Genomic DNA, 15,803 nt, shown 5'->3' with positions numbered 1-15,803 from the left:
TTCTTTGATACAGTATTTCCTTCTTTCCTTCAGGAGAAATATGAGCTGGGGATTCCTACGTGATCTGCTGAGTGGAGTGAATAAATATTCAATAGGAATTGGAAGAATTTGGGTAGCAGTTGTGTTCATATTCCGCTTACTGGTTTATATTGTGGCCGCAGAAAACATCTGGAAATATGAACATGATGAATTTGAATGCAATATCAAGCAGCCTGGTTGTGAAAATGTCTGCTTCGACCATTTTTTCCCTGTCTCCCAAATCAGTCTTTGGGCTTTGCAATTAATCATGGTCTCCACCCCTTCACTCTTGGTTGTTTTTCATGTTGCTTACCGAGAGAAGAGAGAGAAACACCACAACCAGAAACTTTATAAAAGTCCAGGAGAGATAGATGGTGGATTGCTGTGCACTTACCTTATCAGCCTTATTTTAAAAATGGGATTAGAAATAGTTTTTCTTGTTCTGTTTTATAAATTGTACAATGGATTCAAAGTACCACGTCTTGTGAAATGTGACATAAGACCATGTCCCAATACTGTAGACTGCTTTATTTCCAAACCCACAGAGAAGATGATTTTCCTCTATTTTCTGGTGGCAACTTCATGCCTATGCATTGTATTAAATCTAAGTGAATTGAGTTATCTCATTTTCAAATACTCCATAAAACGTTATCTGAAGAGGTACATCAAGAAATGTCAAGGCTCAAAAACTGATTGCCACAAATCAGGAATCACAACAGACCAGCAGCTGCAGGACGGTTCCACAACAGCTGCCCATCCTTGCCTCTGCATATACAAGACAAACGTGAAAAAAGTTCCCTGTTAACTTAAAAGAAGGCTACAGACCACCTTCCTGTTACACATGCTGTATTTGATGAATTGCTTTTCCAATCAGTGCTTTACAGAACTGAAAGGATAGTTATGTAGGAAATACTTTTTCTCTATTAGTTCCCCCTTACTTGAGTGGATAAATTCAGTTGCATTACATATGTCATATGGAGAATCATCTAGATCTTTTCAGGTTGCAACGAGGTGTATAAGTCTGAAAATTCTGTGAAGTTTTAATATAAACACAGACACGATAAATCATGCTGAAACAATTGTTCAAACAGTTGTGTTTTGAATATTACACAGAATTGCTTTGGTACAAGCAAAAAAAGAGGCTTTTTATATGCAGAGTTGGAAGAACCTGGGATTGATTGAGACACAGAATGGTAAGGGGATGTACAGCATCTGTCAGGTGGGTGGATCTGGTAACTGTTGAAATAGCGATTGGGAAGCGCTGGCATACAGTGGCTGCTGGTGTCTTGAAGTGAGCTGGACGGTCACAAGCCCATTCCACTGGCCTACTGTAAAACATCTCAAAAAAAGAAAAAAAAAAGAAGAGGTAGACATACCTAGTTTGGCCCATGGTGCTAAAGACGGACCTGGTTATTTAGCTATTTGTGGAGCACCTCCTTCTGGAGGTATTTGAGCCCTTTACAGTTTTTAGGGTATTTATCACCAGAACGCATCCGGTAAGAAAAGGTACTTGGCTCAAACTTGTGCAGGCAGCACATACCAGAGTACAGAGTTAACTCCTGGTCGGCACCAAGCAGGTCCTGGGTCATTAGACTTTTCTTCTGCTCTGTGGCTGTGCCATTTAAGGGAAAAGATCATTCCCAGTTCCCCAGGATCTGAGAAGAACGTAGACCGCACAATATGGCAATTGTAGTAGCCAGTAGTCCTAGTATTCAGTAGCCTGGAATCTGGTCCCTTTAGTAAGGCTGAGAATACTGCTGCTCCTTCAGTACATTTCTCTGCCATAGAAGAACATGTAAAATCTAGAAATACAAAAAGCCTCTCATAGAAACAAAGATCACCTATTCCCTCCCCCCAAATTTCAGAAGTATTACTTAAACACCACACACCTCTGCTCTTTGTTATGTGTGTTGCTTGGGCTAACAGGAAAGGGACAGAAATTAGTCAAGACGTCTTCTGTTGAACCTAGACTCCTGAGACAATAGAAATTAGAGCCTAAAAAGACTTATTTCAGGGCAGTGTTCTCTTTCCATTGCTGGGATGAAAGAACTTAGGACATGCATCAGTACTGAGCCTGATCAAAATACACCCTTTAAGGAAAAATACGACCTACCATAAGTAGAGCTGCCTGAATGCTGAACCAATTTTTTTGTTCATGCCAGGATAAAGAGGAGAAAACAGTAGCAAAAGCACATTAACTATTATTGCTACCTGCATATTCAACCAATGTTATTGTTTGTGCTAGGATAAAGAAGAGGAAACAGTAGCAAAAGCATGTTAAGTATTTTTTCACTCCAAACCCCCCCAGCTTTGGTTAAAAAGCATTACTTTTATAAGTACTGCGGTAGCAGTTACAGAATTACCTTTTAAGAACTAATGAATAAACTACATGCCTTTGGCCATGATTTTCAAGCTTTTTTTGCCAAAATAAGCTTGCCTTGATAAAAGGTGAAAATACACTTGCTGCTGCTGAACTTCGCAGCACAGCAGTCCCTCAGATACTAGCTTGCCAGCTTGTGGCTGGTTAAAGTTTTACATCTGGATTGACGCTGAATCTGTGTGTGTATCGAGACAACGCGCTTTACACAATTCAGAACATTTTCTATTAAATCTCTACATACACAGAATGCGGCTCATGACAGAAATGCAGTTAGAAACTCTTTTGCAGCTACTGAACAAAACCCACCAAGGAGTGCATGAAGCAAAACCATTGCCCATCAGCCCTGCGTAACTGTGTCTGCCACAGTCTCAGTAACTGAGAACAAACCCCCAAATTATCTTGGCCCTTTCGTACCTTAATGCATTATTTTTTAAGACAAGGGTGTCGTGGATGGAGTGATGCACTTCACTTGTAAGAGAGAAGTAGCAATATGTTTATTGATATAAAACAGCGTTTTAACCAAGTTTGATAGTAAATGCAACAGTGGTTTAACAAGATTCGATGGCAGGGTTCACTTGAGTATTTACTGCATAGAGGACAGGGTCAGACAAGACTGTCAGGGAGACCCTCCCGTTGAGTCAGGAGGTTCAGAAAGGAGCCCCTTGCGTTCTGAACTCCTTCTCAGAGGGGAGTCTAGGTGCAGCTGGATCCACTCCTAGTCCCAGACTTGGTCAATGGTTTATGTCTAAAGGATTATGTATATGCGATCAATCCTTTACCTTACCTAAGATTTCAAAGTTTAGCATGCCATTAATCACTTACTGAGAATCTGTTGCGGCAAGGAATCCCTCAGCCTCGAGGAGTAACCTTGGGAGGGATCCCTGCTCAAGGGCAGATCCTGCCATGCAGGAGAGCTCAACAGGCCCTCGGCTGTCCACTACTTACGGAGTAAGATAATTGACTCATATTTACATACTGACTACAGGTATTAGTTTCTTCCAAATTTGGCTTGAGTCGGACATCGACCAGCACTGTGGTTAGGTGGGCACATTGTTCAAATTAGCCCTTGGCTGTTGTGTTGTTGTCTTGTCTTCCCCGAACCCACTCCGAGCCAGACGCAGCCGTCACGACCAGACACATCCACTCCGATCACCACTGGTGGTTATCGGTTGAGCAGGGTTATGGGAAATACAGGTCCAGTTTGGGGGGGGGGGGGCAGGGAGCACACCGCCACAAAGGGCAACACTATCAAAATAAAAAATGCTTCCAAAATGACTGTTTTTTAATTACTGAGGACCGATTTTAAGACAGCACATTAATGAAAAAGTTTTTTTTTTTTTAAAGCAAGGTTTATTTGAGAGAAAATGAAGAGAAGCAAACACAGTTTAGCCAACACAGATTTCTGATTAAATTTGTGCATTAGCTGCTCTCTAATAAAAAAGTATATTAAGTCAGGGCTTGATGGGTTTTAGAGCACCCCCTAAAGCTCTATGGCTGGTCAGAGCTTCTTGCTTAGACCAAAAATTTGCCTGTGAAATAAGAACTTTAATTCTTTGGAATGTATATTCAAGGTTTTATTTCTAATTCTATCTTCAACAGCCACAAAATGATAAATAAATTCTAAAATCAACAGGTTTCAAGTCTCAAAGGATACTTCAGTTTTGACAAAGCCAGTACCTTACATGAGAAATATTCTGAAAAATTATTATGGACCAACTCTGTAACCCCAACTCACTCGTAGCAAACCGCCAAGCGGCTTTTACATCACACGCTGCAAAATTAGTGTTTGACAGAGCCACTAATGAAAAGGAAATGAGCATCACATGAGGCAGCTCCATCAGATCTTACTTAACCTGAGAGAACAGAAACAAACTCACCTCCTTTCTGAACCCTTGCTCTTGGCCAGCATTTGGTCTTTTACTGGCTCCTTTCCTTCCACAGCCCCTTCCCTGCCTTTATACTCCTTTGTCCTCCAGTTTAAGTTTCACTCATCCACCCATCCCTGAAGTAATTTGCTCTTACATTTTTGGTTCAAATGAGTTTGTAGGCTCGGTCCCTAAACTAAAGGTTTAAGGGCTTTTTTGTGTATTCAACTTCCAAGTCACTCAAACAGGCAAAATTGAAAAAAATTCAAGTGCTACGTTTTTTCTTTTTAAAGTGTAAAAGTACAGTCTCCTCAAGCACATAGCAATTGGTAGGAATCTGATCTGAGCCCATACTGTAATGGAGAAATAACATGATCACTCCATGTGCATTCATACAAAAATATTTACCCCATTCATATTTCAGAACATCTCTGCAAACATTAAAAGATCCAAGTCTTACACAGATCCTCATTTTCTTTAAAACCCAAGTAACCTCCTTGCCTTGTGACAGACGAAGATTGAAAAAAGTCACAGGAAAAAATATTTCCCTCTTTGCTGATAGCTTCTTCCCTGTACTCCCATCTCCAGTACCCCGGCCACATTTCCCACCCCTTCAATAGGCTCATCTTCTGCACACCAAGGCTCCAGCCAGGGGTGAGCAGAGCACGAGCAGGAGCTCCTCTAGCCCGGGGCACCTAAACCTCAGGGCAGGGTGTCCCCGCCTGTGCAGGTGCAGCCCCAACCAACTAATTCTTTGGCACAGAAACTAATTGCAAGAATACAGTCAACTACTTTTCCTTGCCCGGACCACGGACCGTTTTCAGCGTTACTTTCACAAGCATCGCTCCCTCACCATCCAACAGCCACAGGCAGGACATCCCAGCAGAACGCTCTAGGACCAACGGCCACCCCAAAACACGTGAGGACAAACCCACTGCTCTTATTTACACCGAATTAGGGCTCAGACAATGTAAGATTTCTTTATAAACATAGTTAACTACAAGGGAGGCTGACTGCCGGTTTAAAGATGTCTTTCAATCACAAAATAGTCCATACTCTGCATCCAGACTCCTCGATTTGGTTGCTTCCCCATCAGCAACAACTGCGACTAGGGGTTTAAAAGAGTGTCCTTGCTCAAATGCACCAGTTCACGGGTGACATGTCTGGAAGACAAAAGACATAGAGGAGGAGGAAGAAGAAAGAGAGAGGGAAGAAGAAAGAGGGAGGGGAGAAGACGGAGCGGGACCGGGTGGCGGGGCAGGGCCCAGCAGCACCCATGGGTGCTGGGCACCCCGCAGGTGGAGGTGGTGCTGGTAGAGCTGGGCTTGGCCACCCTGGAGCCCCATCCTGCCCGGCAGCCCCAAGGGCAGGGGTACGGCTCCGGGCTCTGGAGGAGCTGTCAGTTCAGCTATAGCAGGAGGCTTTATACATCGCTCAAGGTAAAATATCTAATTGCAAATACCAGATTTATTTCCTCAGGAACTTTTGTAGGTGGCTTTACCAAACCACAGTGCCCCCTGCAGTCCATGACATCTTAAACCCGACCCTGCCTTCAGTCCCCTGCTTTAAGTTTAAAATACTTTTTTTGAAAAGGAAAAAAAAATACCATACTAGCTTACCTGTTGGACAGGCTGTCAGTACCCACCCAAAAGAGTGTGCCCCGGACGGCACTGACTATATTGGTACAGCACTCACTGTAATTGGATTAATTGGGGTAAGAATGAGACAATATTAAAAATTTCATTCTCATAAATTCAGACCCCACATTCAGATCCAAACCAGAAATTACTTCCTAGATATTTATGACATTGGAATTTTTTCTCCTTTTTTTTTTTTCTCTTTTAATTAGCATTCTAGTATAGCACTGTGTAGCTAAATAGTTGTATGCTATTCTCAGTCTAAAAACTGCAAATGATACGGTATCTATCATCAGGAATGTCAATGTTGAAACTATTTAACTTACACAACACAAAATTCTTCTAAAAATTAACAGTTGTGAGGTCTGTCAACAGTGACTGTAGTGGTTAGGTACATCTGAAAACAAGAGATTTCAGGCAAGCTTTGTGGATCCTCTCCAGAGGAGGTTCTCTGCCCTCTTCTCCCCTGCTGAAGATCTCTACAATCACTGCGGCTGGCATCCAACAGCAGCTCCATCCCGGGAGGCCACATGGCCTCTGGTAGGTAGAACGTGGCATCATGCATAATCAATGCAACGATTATAATGATTTCTCCTAGAGTTAAACCGCAAGGATTTGTTCCGGTTTTATCATTCTCAGACCACAACTTTGATTTACTAACTTGGCAGAATTATCAGTTCAGTCACTCGGGAGGGATCGAAAGCAAGAGGAGTGAACGGGCTCTGTTCAAATGGAAGCATGGGCTGTCTGAGAAGGTATGCAATTTAGCACCAGATAGCAAACCAAGGGCTATGCCCAAGTTGAAATGCTGTTGCCTTTCCGCTTTTTCATACATAATCCTCACTCGCACAAGTCACTTCATTTGGTTGTAGGAATGTGCCCTCTGCATTGATATTCAAGTAAACTGTCAAAGATTCCAGGTGAATAGCTTAAAAGCAATCAAGTGTAGCATTTAATGCAAAGCTTTACATGGCAAGACAAGTTTATAGGGAAAAAAAAAAATCAAGCCAATCTCTCCCAAGATAAAGACTATTTTATATTACTGAAGGTAGGTCACATCCAGTAATGAGAATAATCCAAGAAAAATTTTTGGTACCACACAATCCAGCTGGCTTGTCCCATCCGAGTTAAGCATAATCGCGCATGAAAACCAACACTGAAGATTCCTGGGTACTGACAGCTCCCACCAACGCATTCACGCTTTTGGTTACTCAACAAACTGGATACCTGTCGTTTTGGTTAGCAGCATACAGAGAAATTGCTCCAATCCCGGGCACTACAAGCGGCACCGCTTCTGAGGCTCGTTCCAGTGTGGAAAAGAGAGAGGTGGTGAGAGTGCTGCCAGGTACAGTCAGCAAGAGGCAGAAGAGCGCGGATGGAGCCTGTGCCATCAACAGAGCACAACCACCGAGTTTATCTGCAAGATCACAATCTCACTTCCCTTTCAGAAAGTGCCTTGTTTATTCAGTTTTTAATGGTATGGCATAAGGACTCATGTATTTTATAGATAGATACCAAATTGGTATTATCAAAATAAACCATCTGTTTTATAAACCCACTATTTACAAAAACGGTTTCTGAAGTTTTTTTGTTTTGTTTTTTTTAACAAAAATTAAACTATACACCAATCTAAGTTACAGAAACAAAAATAACCTTTATAAGATCACATGTATAAAACAAGAAATGAAATGTGATTTTATTTAAGGCAATACTGGGCTACTTCACAAATCACCACCTCAAATATATACACTGCTCCACACTACTAATTTTCTATCACATTCACAACGGATTCTTTAATACCAAATATTGTTTTAAATCTCCAATGTAGCAAACTATTTTTATTCACATTTCCATTTTTATTATGGAATCATAAATGCTTTGTATCCAATTAAAAGCAATGAAAAATGTAGCTATAAGAAAACTATTATATTTATGAGTTAACTACATATGAATATCATCCATAGATATTGGATGTTAAAATCTACAAAAATGAGAGTGTGTCAGTACGTTTAACCTATGAAATGTGATCTTATCCAGCTCCTCTCCTGTAAATAAATGCTTTATGCAAAATAAACTGGATATGGCAGACTTAACTAGTTTTAGTTCAAAAGTTCTTAATTTAAAATGATTAAAGGACAGTTTTAAAAACTTGCTCACTTAGTTACAAATTAAAATTCCGAATATAAATGTGTCATTTAATAGTTTAGACTTACAGACTGCTGGTGGCAGCAAATGATTTACAATAATAAATATATACAAAAAAAAATGTATCTACAAATAAAGAGTACTGTTATACATGAGCAGTGACCTGGTGAAAGATACCAATCACAGACAACTCACAAAGATTTAGTTCATGGAAAGGACAATCTTGATAGAAAGTTGAGGTTTTGATCAAGTATTTACAAAACTGAAGCAATTACTCTGTTCTTCAAGTCCCATAGGGATAAAAACAAATAAGACATTTACATGACTCATGTCATGTTTTTTGCTAGATTAAATCACTTCAAAATAAAAGAGCTCCACAGTTACTAGCATGCTTGATGGCTTCCTATTCAAAATAAATTTTATTACAGGTCACGGTTAAACACATTACGTTTTCAGTATTTTGACTCCCCTTCCTCGGTACCCATAACAATTACTTTTGCAGCTGTAACCTCTGGATTATCCTCCCAACGTCCTTTGAGCTTTCTCAAACTGACGATAGGTTTCATTTCCTGAAGTTGCTTCAACACACGCTCAGTGCAGTCTTTAAAAGTCTTGTCTAAAACTATCTTTACGTTATCACCACATGGAAGCCGTGATGGGTTGGCAAACGGTACAAGGGTTTCAGTTTCAGAACATGACCAAATGACATTACTACTTGCTACGGAGGTCTTCTCGTTGGATTTTCTTGAGTTCGAATGGGATCCTTTTTTGGTTCCGCTGCTGTGGTAGTCTCTTTCGGTGTTTTTCTTTTGCTTCACAGCAGACTCTTCAAGGAACTTGAGGAATGACACTTCAAAACCCATCGGCTTAAACGAGCTCCAGTCGAAAGCTGCAGGTTGCTCTTCAGCCGTTTGAATGGCAACAGCAGTCTCTTCCTCCCTGTGCATGCTACTCATGTCTGCAGGCAGTACTTCCTCAGTTTTTTCGGCTCTCCTCCTCTTATTCTGAGATATGTTTTTTTCTTTGTTTGCTCTTTTTAAATTGTTTGATTTTTGCTTTTCTGACGGGCAGGAGCTGGTCTCCTGCAAGTCACTATTTACACTGGAAGAGATTTTTGCTTGATTTTCAGCACTTGAACAATCCTCGTTAATCAGTTTAGTAATGAATAGTTCTGTCAGTTCGTCCACTTCATCCTTCTCACCTTTTTCAGTTTCCTTTTGCGGTAATGGAGATGTGCTTGAATCATTATTGCTCACTATCAAACTCAGTTCAGGCTCTTTCACATCACTTTTTTTATCAGTCTCCTCTTGCTCACAAGAGGCTTCTTTTACTTGTGAGACAGAGTGCTTTTTAGATACAATAAGAAGATTTCTGTGTTGGGAAGTAAATGCTTTGGACAGCTTGTGACATTTGTAATGCCTTATTATGTTACTTTCGCTTGTAACTACGGAAGAACATCCCTTTATCATACATGGATACTGAGTTATGAACCTACTTGTACATTCTGATAAGGCATCATTTCTAGCCTTTATTGAAAATACGTGCTTGCCGCGTTTCAGTGAATAAGCCTTATTTTCTTGAACTTGCATTCCTTTTGAGTTTTTGGTTTCCAAGTTCACATTTTTCTTTCGTTTTGTTTTCACCGACAGCCTGTTACCTTCTTTTCCCGATCGGTTTTTTAGTCCTCTCTGTTTGGACTTTAATGGTTTCTCCTGATTTGCTTTGCTTGAAATGTTTTCCTGACCTGGTGTCAATCTCCTGGGTCTTATTAGATGATCTTTATGCTTATCATTATGTTTGTTAAAAATATGCCTCAACAGGTTAGACCTAGTAGCATAAATACGGTCACAGCCTTCACAGTCACACTTGAATACACCGTCATCTTCTACTTTGTTTGGCCTTATCTTAATACCGTGATCTGCCTCAAGATGTACAATGTAGTTAAGATATGCTGTAAATGAAGACTTACATTGAGACTGATCGCAAGAAAACCTTCCTGCCTCTGGAGCTGATTTCATGTTTCCAATTTGCTCTGCGGTCATGTCATGAAGCTTCATATAATGTTGTATCAAGCTGGTAACTTCCTGGAAAATTCGAGAGCAGTCACTCACCTCACACCTGAACTCTCTGACGGCAGGTTTGGTTTCCACCTCATCACGTTCCTCTTTGCCGGGCTCGTTCTCCTCCTCCACTTCAGCAGAGAAGGCAGGGAGGTCTGATTTGTGCACAGCTTGGTAATGAAGGATTAGGTTTTGTTGTATAGTAAAAGCTGCGAAGCAACCCTGATGGACGCACCGGTATGGTCTGTAAGGGCTGTATCTGGTAGGAAACTCCAGAGATTTCGTTACGGGCTTCCTACGTTTTCTCTCCTCTTTTTCCTTCCTGTACCTCCTAACCTTGCGTACTTTGGGTTGTGCCTGCGTACTACCGAAAGAGGCTGCATTATGCTGCTCTGGTGGAACAGAAACCACCTGGGGAGGTCTTTCCAGTCTTTCAGGAATATTATTTTCTGGTAGAAGTTTTTCCAAGACTTTTACAGGCTCTACAACTTCCTTTATCTGAGCTTCTTTGACCAATGGAGCTGCAGTTTTGTTTTCTATTATTAGTGTCTGCAAAGTTTTTATTTCAACAGGTCGCGGGGCTGTGTTTACAGTTTCATTTTGAGATCTTCTGCCATAAGGCCTTTTAATTTTTAATTTTACCATCTCCTCTGTTGTAAAATGATGTACAAGCTGACAGTGTGCTCGGAGATTAGAGTTTCTTGTGAATGTTTTTGGACAGGTAGCTACAACACATTTGAATGGGGCATACTTCAGTTGATGTTTCTTAATTTCTAGTATCATTTCTGCAGTGTACTGATGAACCTTGCCATAGTGTTTAAATAATGCATCTTTTGTCATAGCACTATAATTACAGCCTGGATCCTGACATACAAAAGGCTTATTAACTTTATCACTAAACTGAATGTTACTTGCCTCTGAAGATATCTGGATGAGGGGTTTATTTTCAGTTGATACAACAGGAACTGCTGGTGATAGTGTATCTGCTGGAGGGCACTGGGAAACAGTCTCAGACACCTGAATGGGTGAATCATTTTCTAGTTTCAGTTTTTGCAAGCCCTCCAAAATTTCCAATATTTGAGTATCATCCTTTTGAGATGTCTCAGACTGAGCAGAGCTACTCTTTGCAGCAGTGACATTCCCCACGTGCATGGCAAACTGTGCGGGAGTGGGTAGTTTTACACTATGTGCAGAATTTCCCGAAGAAGCCTGTGCATTATTTACTTGTGAGTTCTGTCCTGAAGCAGCAACAGTATCCTGAATTTCAGTTTTCACCTCAAGTATCTGTGAATTCATAGCAGTTTTAATTATTTCCAGAGTTTTTTCAAAGTTCTGCATAACATTGTCTTCTGAAATCTGTTCCTCTGAATTTGCTTGCACACAGGAATTTACAGCCATCATTTGGGAATCCCCATTTTCAGTTTTTACTGTTAAAGAGGGTAGCATTGTATGAGCCTCGAGATTTGTTTTGAAGTTCTCTTTGATACTGGTCATGAATAACTGATTGTCAACATTATTGAGTTTCTGTGTGAGATTTTCCACCACCGCTTGAGAGCCACAATTTGCCAGCAAGTTGGACTGAAACCTTTCTCCCTGTATTTGCACATTTCCTTCGGTGCTTTTGGTGAGAAGTCCCATCGTTGTTGTATTATTTACTGCTACTTTCTGTGATGTATTGGGCACAAGCAAGGGCGTAGCTGCTTTTCTCTTCCTCTTTGAAGCACTGGTTCCCTTCTTATTCAAGTTGCTTGATCCTGAATTCTGGGGACTACTTATAACTGAAACTCGTGAACTGTTCCCTGCAAAGTTTTGCGTTGCTGCAACAGTATTAGAAAACGAGCTAGGACATAAGCCATTTTCAACAGTCTTTAGCATTAAGTCTTCTGTTGCAAAAACAGGCAAACTCTTGCATTCGTTTATTGGAGGAATTTTGGCATTGAGGGTCCTGTTTTGGTCTGTTAGCAGGGTACTGGGGTTACAGACTGTCTGCAGCAGAGGGGACGTGGTTGAGTTGGGGAGAACAGGTGCATTTATCTGAGTCGTACCAGTGACGCAGCTTGTTGTAACTACGTGTGGAAGTACTTCTGTGTTATCAAAGGTACTCGGGATGCCTGCAGTTTCCAAGGCTTGTTTTATAATTTGATTTCCTTCCTCATTCCCACCGGTATTAAAGTTAGTCACATTGGCCCGTGGAAACATAGTCTGCAGTAAGGCTGTGGAACGATTTTCAGCTGCAAGTAACTGGAGGAACGATGGATCTTTAAAACATGTCTCTGGACTGAAGGTAGACTCCTGGGGTTGCTGCAAGTTTAATGAATTTGAGGAAAGAATCATACTGGCAAGCAAAGACTGTCCATTAGCCTGCAGAGCTTCTGGAGAAATTTCTGATCCTTCAAGAGGCTTACAGTAAGACCTCTTAGATAAGTGACCACCAAGTGATCTAGGATTAGTGAAAACTCTGAAACACCTGCTACAGATAAATTTGCCATCCCTAATTATTGCTGGCCACTTTGCCCGCTTGTTATGTTTTGGCTTCCTTTCTTTCCCATTCGGGCCCCGGCCACGATCTTTTTTCACCTTTTCTGAAGCTGGATGTTGAGAACTAGTTTCACTGAAGTTATTTTCATTACTCAATCGTGAGGGAAATATTTGATCAACAGTCTCCTCTTTTGGGAAAGCAGAACTAGTGTTTCCTTCTAGTTGTGATGAAAAGTTATTTGTGTTATTTTCCAGTTGTGAGAAGACTGAATTTGGAGGATTCTCTGCTGATGAAGGAAAGAGAGACATTGGACCGTTTTCTGCAGGCAAAGGAAGAAAAGGATCTGAACCACCATCAATATTCAGAGGCATAACTGTTTTTGCCAGATCGTCCAACTGCGAAGGTAAGGTTGCACCAGACAAATTTTCCATCTGTGAACATAAAACACTCTCAGGCTCACTTTTAATACGAGTAGACAAACTTGGATTTATGACACTTTCAACTATAGGCAACATAGGACTGGCCAAATTTTCTAGGTGGGTTGGAAAAAGTGTACTTGAGACATGTTGCACTTGACTGGAACAGGTAGGATTCATATTAGGTTTGTTCTGTGCGGTAAAAGCAGCACCACTGGGATTGCCCACTTGCGACGGCATAAGATAAACAATCTTCCCATCGTTCGGCACATTTTGCAGATTGCTGGATTTTCGTGGTTTCTTATTTTTACGCTGCATTTTAAAAGCAGCATATTGATCGGGGTGTGCTGCCTTCATATGTTTGCCAATGCTCTGTGACGAGTTGTATGTTCGAGTACAACCCTCAACCTGACAATTAAATTTCTGAGTTGGGGCTGCTGGTGACACAGCTGGAACTAAAGAGCTATTTATGTTAGGCTGCGAAGGAATAAACGTTATACTTTCTAAAGTTTTTAAAGGCAGGTTATATAGATTAGCTGCAGCCTTAATACTGTCTTCAATTTCAAGTTTGGAAATGGGTACACTGTTTCGATATCCTGCCTGATTCTGCATGCCGAATGGATTAACAATGCTCACTTGTCTTTCTAAGCTTTTTGATTCAAGGGCTTCTGGTTTTAGTGTGTCTGAGGTCACAGAAATATTTTGAACATTCTGAGTTTGACTGAGAGAGTCTTCTTCCTTTCTCTCTTGGAAAACTGGAAGACAAGAGTCAACCGATGAGCACAACTGTTGGGCTCCAGGTTTAGTGGTATCTACTTTACTGGCAGTAGCAGCCAATTTACCTCTTTTTACAAAGTTCTCTCGGATCTTCTGGTTAACAGCAGGCACCTTAATGCTGCTTGCTGGAATTGCCACTTCTGTCTTCACTGAACCTGTAGAAGACTGCTCCGAACCAGCATTAGGCAAGGAATCGCTTTGCTGCAATATACTCACTGATGTGTTTACACTTTCATTCCCTACTGGTTCTGCTTTGATTTGATTCCAGACAACATTTTCTCCTTCAGTAAAACTACTTCGATTGTCAGCCAGAGGAGATGTCAATTCCTCTTTAACAGCAACTCCATCGGTATTTTCATTAGCTTTAGAAGGTTGACTAAGATCAGGCTGATTAGTCTGGCTTTCAGGCTGTTGCGCTTTTTCAGGCTGCTTGTTGTGATCCTCAACATGCTTTTCCAGTTCGTTCTGAGAACGGTATACCTTTCCGCAGCCTGTGACTTTGCAGGTATAGGTATTATAGTGTTGTGCTTCGTGATCATAGAGTAAATAGGCTTCAGAAAACACTCTGCCACATTTAGGAAACATACACTTGGCTCTGAAGACTTGATGCTCTTTCCTATGTGTCAGCAGCTCAGCATAACTGTTAAAACCAGCCTTACATTTCATCTGTATGCAGATATAAGGCTTGCTGCCACAGTGCATTTGTAAATGATCATTCAGGTGAGTAACACTTACGAAATGTCGTCTACAGTACTGGCAAATCACTTTTTTGCTTTGCATTTCAAGAAAACGCTTAGCTTCTTCATTATCTTTATGCCCCTTTGCATGTGCTATTAGATTTTTAAAGTATTTAAAGCCTTTTTTACAAAATGTTACAGGGCAGGTGAATTCATTAACAGGGAGTGGCTTTTGAACTGGCACTATCTCTGGTATGTAAGGTTTATCTTTGTCATCGTTCTCATCGTCTGAGCCATCGTTATCATTAAACACAATGAAGTCTGTTGAATAGAGACTGTTCTTCTTAATGGGTCGCTGCTCCTGTTTGGATACAGAATCAGTTTTCTGATTCTCGTTGGCAGTTGCTATTTTAGGAGGTCTTCCCAGTCTTCTCAGTGGTTTCATAGCAGCCAATCTCTCTTTGCTGGATTTTTTAACATGCAAAGTTACATGGGGAACAAAGTTTTCTTTAGAATTAAAATTTTGGGCACAAATAGGGCAACTGTAAATTCCATCTTTATAATGTTTTTGTGCATGCCTAACTATTCTATGACCTAGGAATTCTTTGTCACATAACACGCAATACTGCATATAAGCTTGCCAGTTCCTAAATCTAGCTGAAATGAACCCCCGCTCTCTGAGTTTTTTAATTTCTCTCTTTTTCTGCTTTTCATCTCTGATACCCTTAAGAAGGCTTGTAGCCTCATCAAAAGTGCCAGCAAGCCCATTCACAGAAGTTTCTTTAGTCTCTTCTTGGCAATCCTCAACCTTTTCATAAACTTCACTATCGTTTAGTTCATCTATTGATGACACGATGGATGCCTCCTCTCCCATAAGTGCCAGACACTGACGCTTGAGAGTTTTCCAGTCCCAGAATTCTGGATCAAAAGGCCACTGAGTTTTCAGTACAAGTAAGAGCTCACAGCGCAAAGAATTTGGTATTGGAAGATTCTCTTCATCATACTTCTGGTCAGGCTGATTATATAGCATTTCAACAGCATAATATGCATCCACAGTGGGTTCGAGAAGAAATTCACTCAGCTGACAAGCACGTTTAACTTCCAGATCATCTGGAAGCAAGCAGGAGATAGTCTTGCAAATAGATATCTTGACATCTGTATTTTCACTGGATTCCAAGCGCAATGCTTTCACACACAGTTCAATGCAGGTTGCAAGTCCAGCACCATCGATCTGTAAAGCAAGACTAATTTTAGTAAGCCAACTTATCATAACCCTTTCTACATTTGTAAATAAAAGGTATCACTATTCAACCTTAAGTGTCAGAAAAAATGCACCTGGAGTTTATAAC

General features: G+C 40.9%; 2 protein-coding genes across 3 annotated transcripts in view; one reads left to right on the top strand and one right to left on the bottom strand.

Moving 5' to 3' along the window:
* The first annotated feature begins 40 nt into the window (after positions 1-40).
* Positions 41-7,403, top strand: GJB7 (gap junction protein beta 7). Of its 2 annotated transcripts, XM_075046570.1 has the most exons (2): positions 41-744; positions 7,262-7,403. In XM_075046570.1, the coding sequence occupies exons 1-2, from the start codon at positions 41-43 to the stop codon at positions 7,386-7,388; spliced, it is 831 nt and encodes a 276-aa protein (XP_074902671.1). In that variant the 3' UTR covers positions 7,389-7,403. The 2 variants fall into 2 exon arrangements, with proteins under 2 accessions (XP_074902671.1, XP_074902672.1); XM_075046571.1 differs by lacking the exon at positions 7,262-7,403 and having other exon boundaries at positions 41-823.
* Positions 7,343-15,803, bottom strand: part of ZNF292 (zinc finger protein 292) — a 56,019-nt gene continuing 47,558 nt past the window's right edge. Inside the window, exon 8 of the mRNA XM_075046569.1 lies at positions 7,343-15,685. Within this exon, the coding sequence (XP_074902670.1) occupies positions 8,498-15,685 (7,188 nt within the window). The 3' untranslated portion in view covers positions 7,343-8,497. The remainder of the gene's footprint in view (positions 15,686-15,803) is intronic.

Source organism: Buteo buteo, chromosome 15 (assembly GCF_964188355.1).
Source record: "Buteo buteo chromosome 15, bButBut1.hap1.1, whole genome shotgun sequence".
Lineage (NCBI taxonomy): Eukaryota > Metazoa > Chordata > Aves > Accipitriformes > Accipitridae > Buteo > Buteo buteo.
The sequence above is the reverse complement of the archived record's forward strand: the minus strand, read 5'-3'. Positions and strand labels throughout refer to the sequence as shown.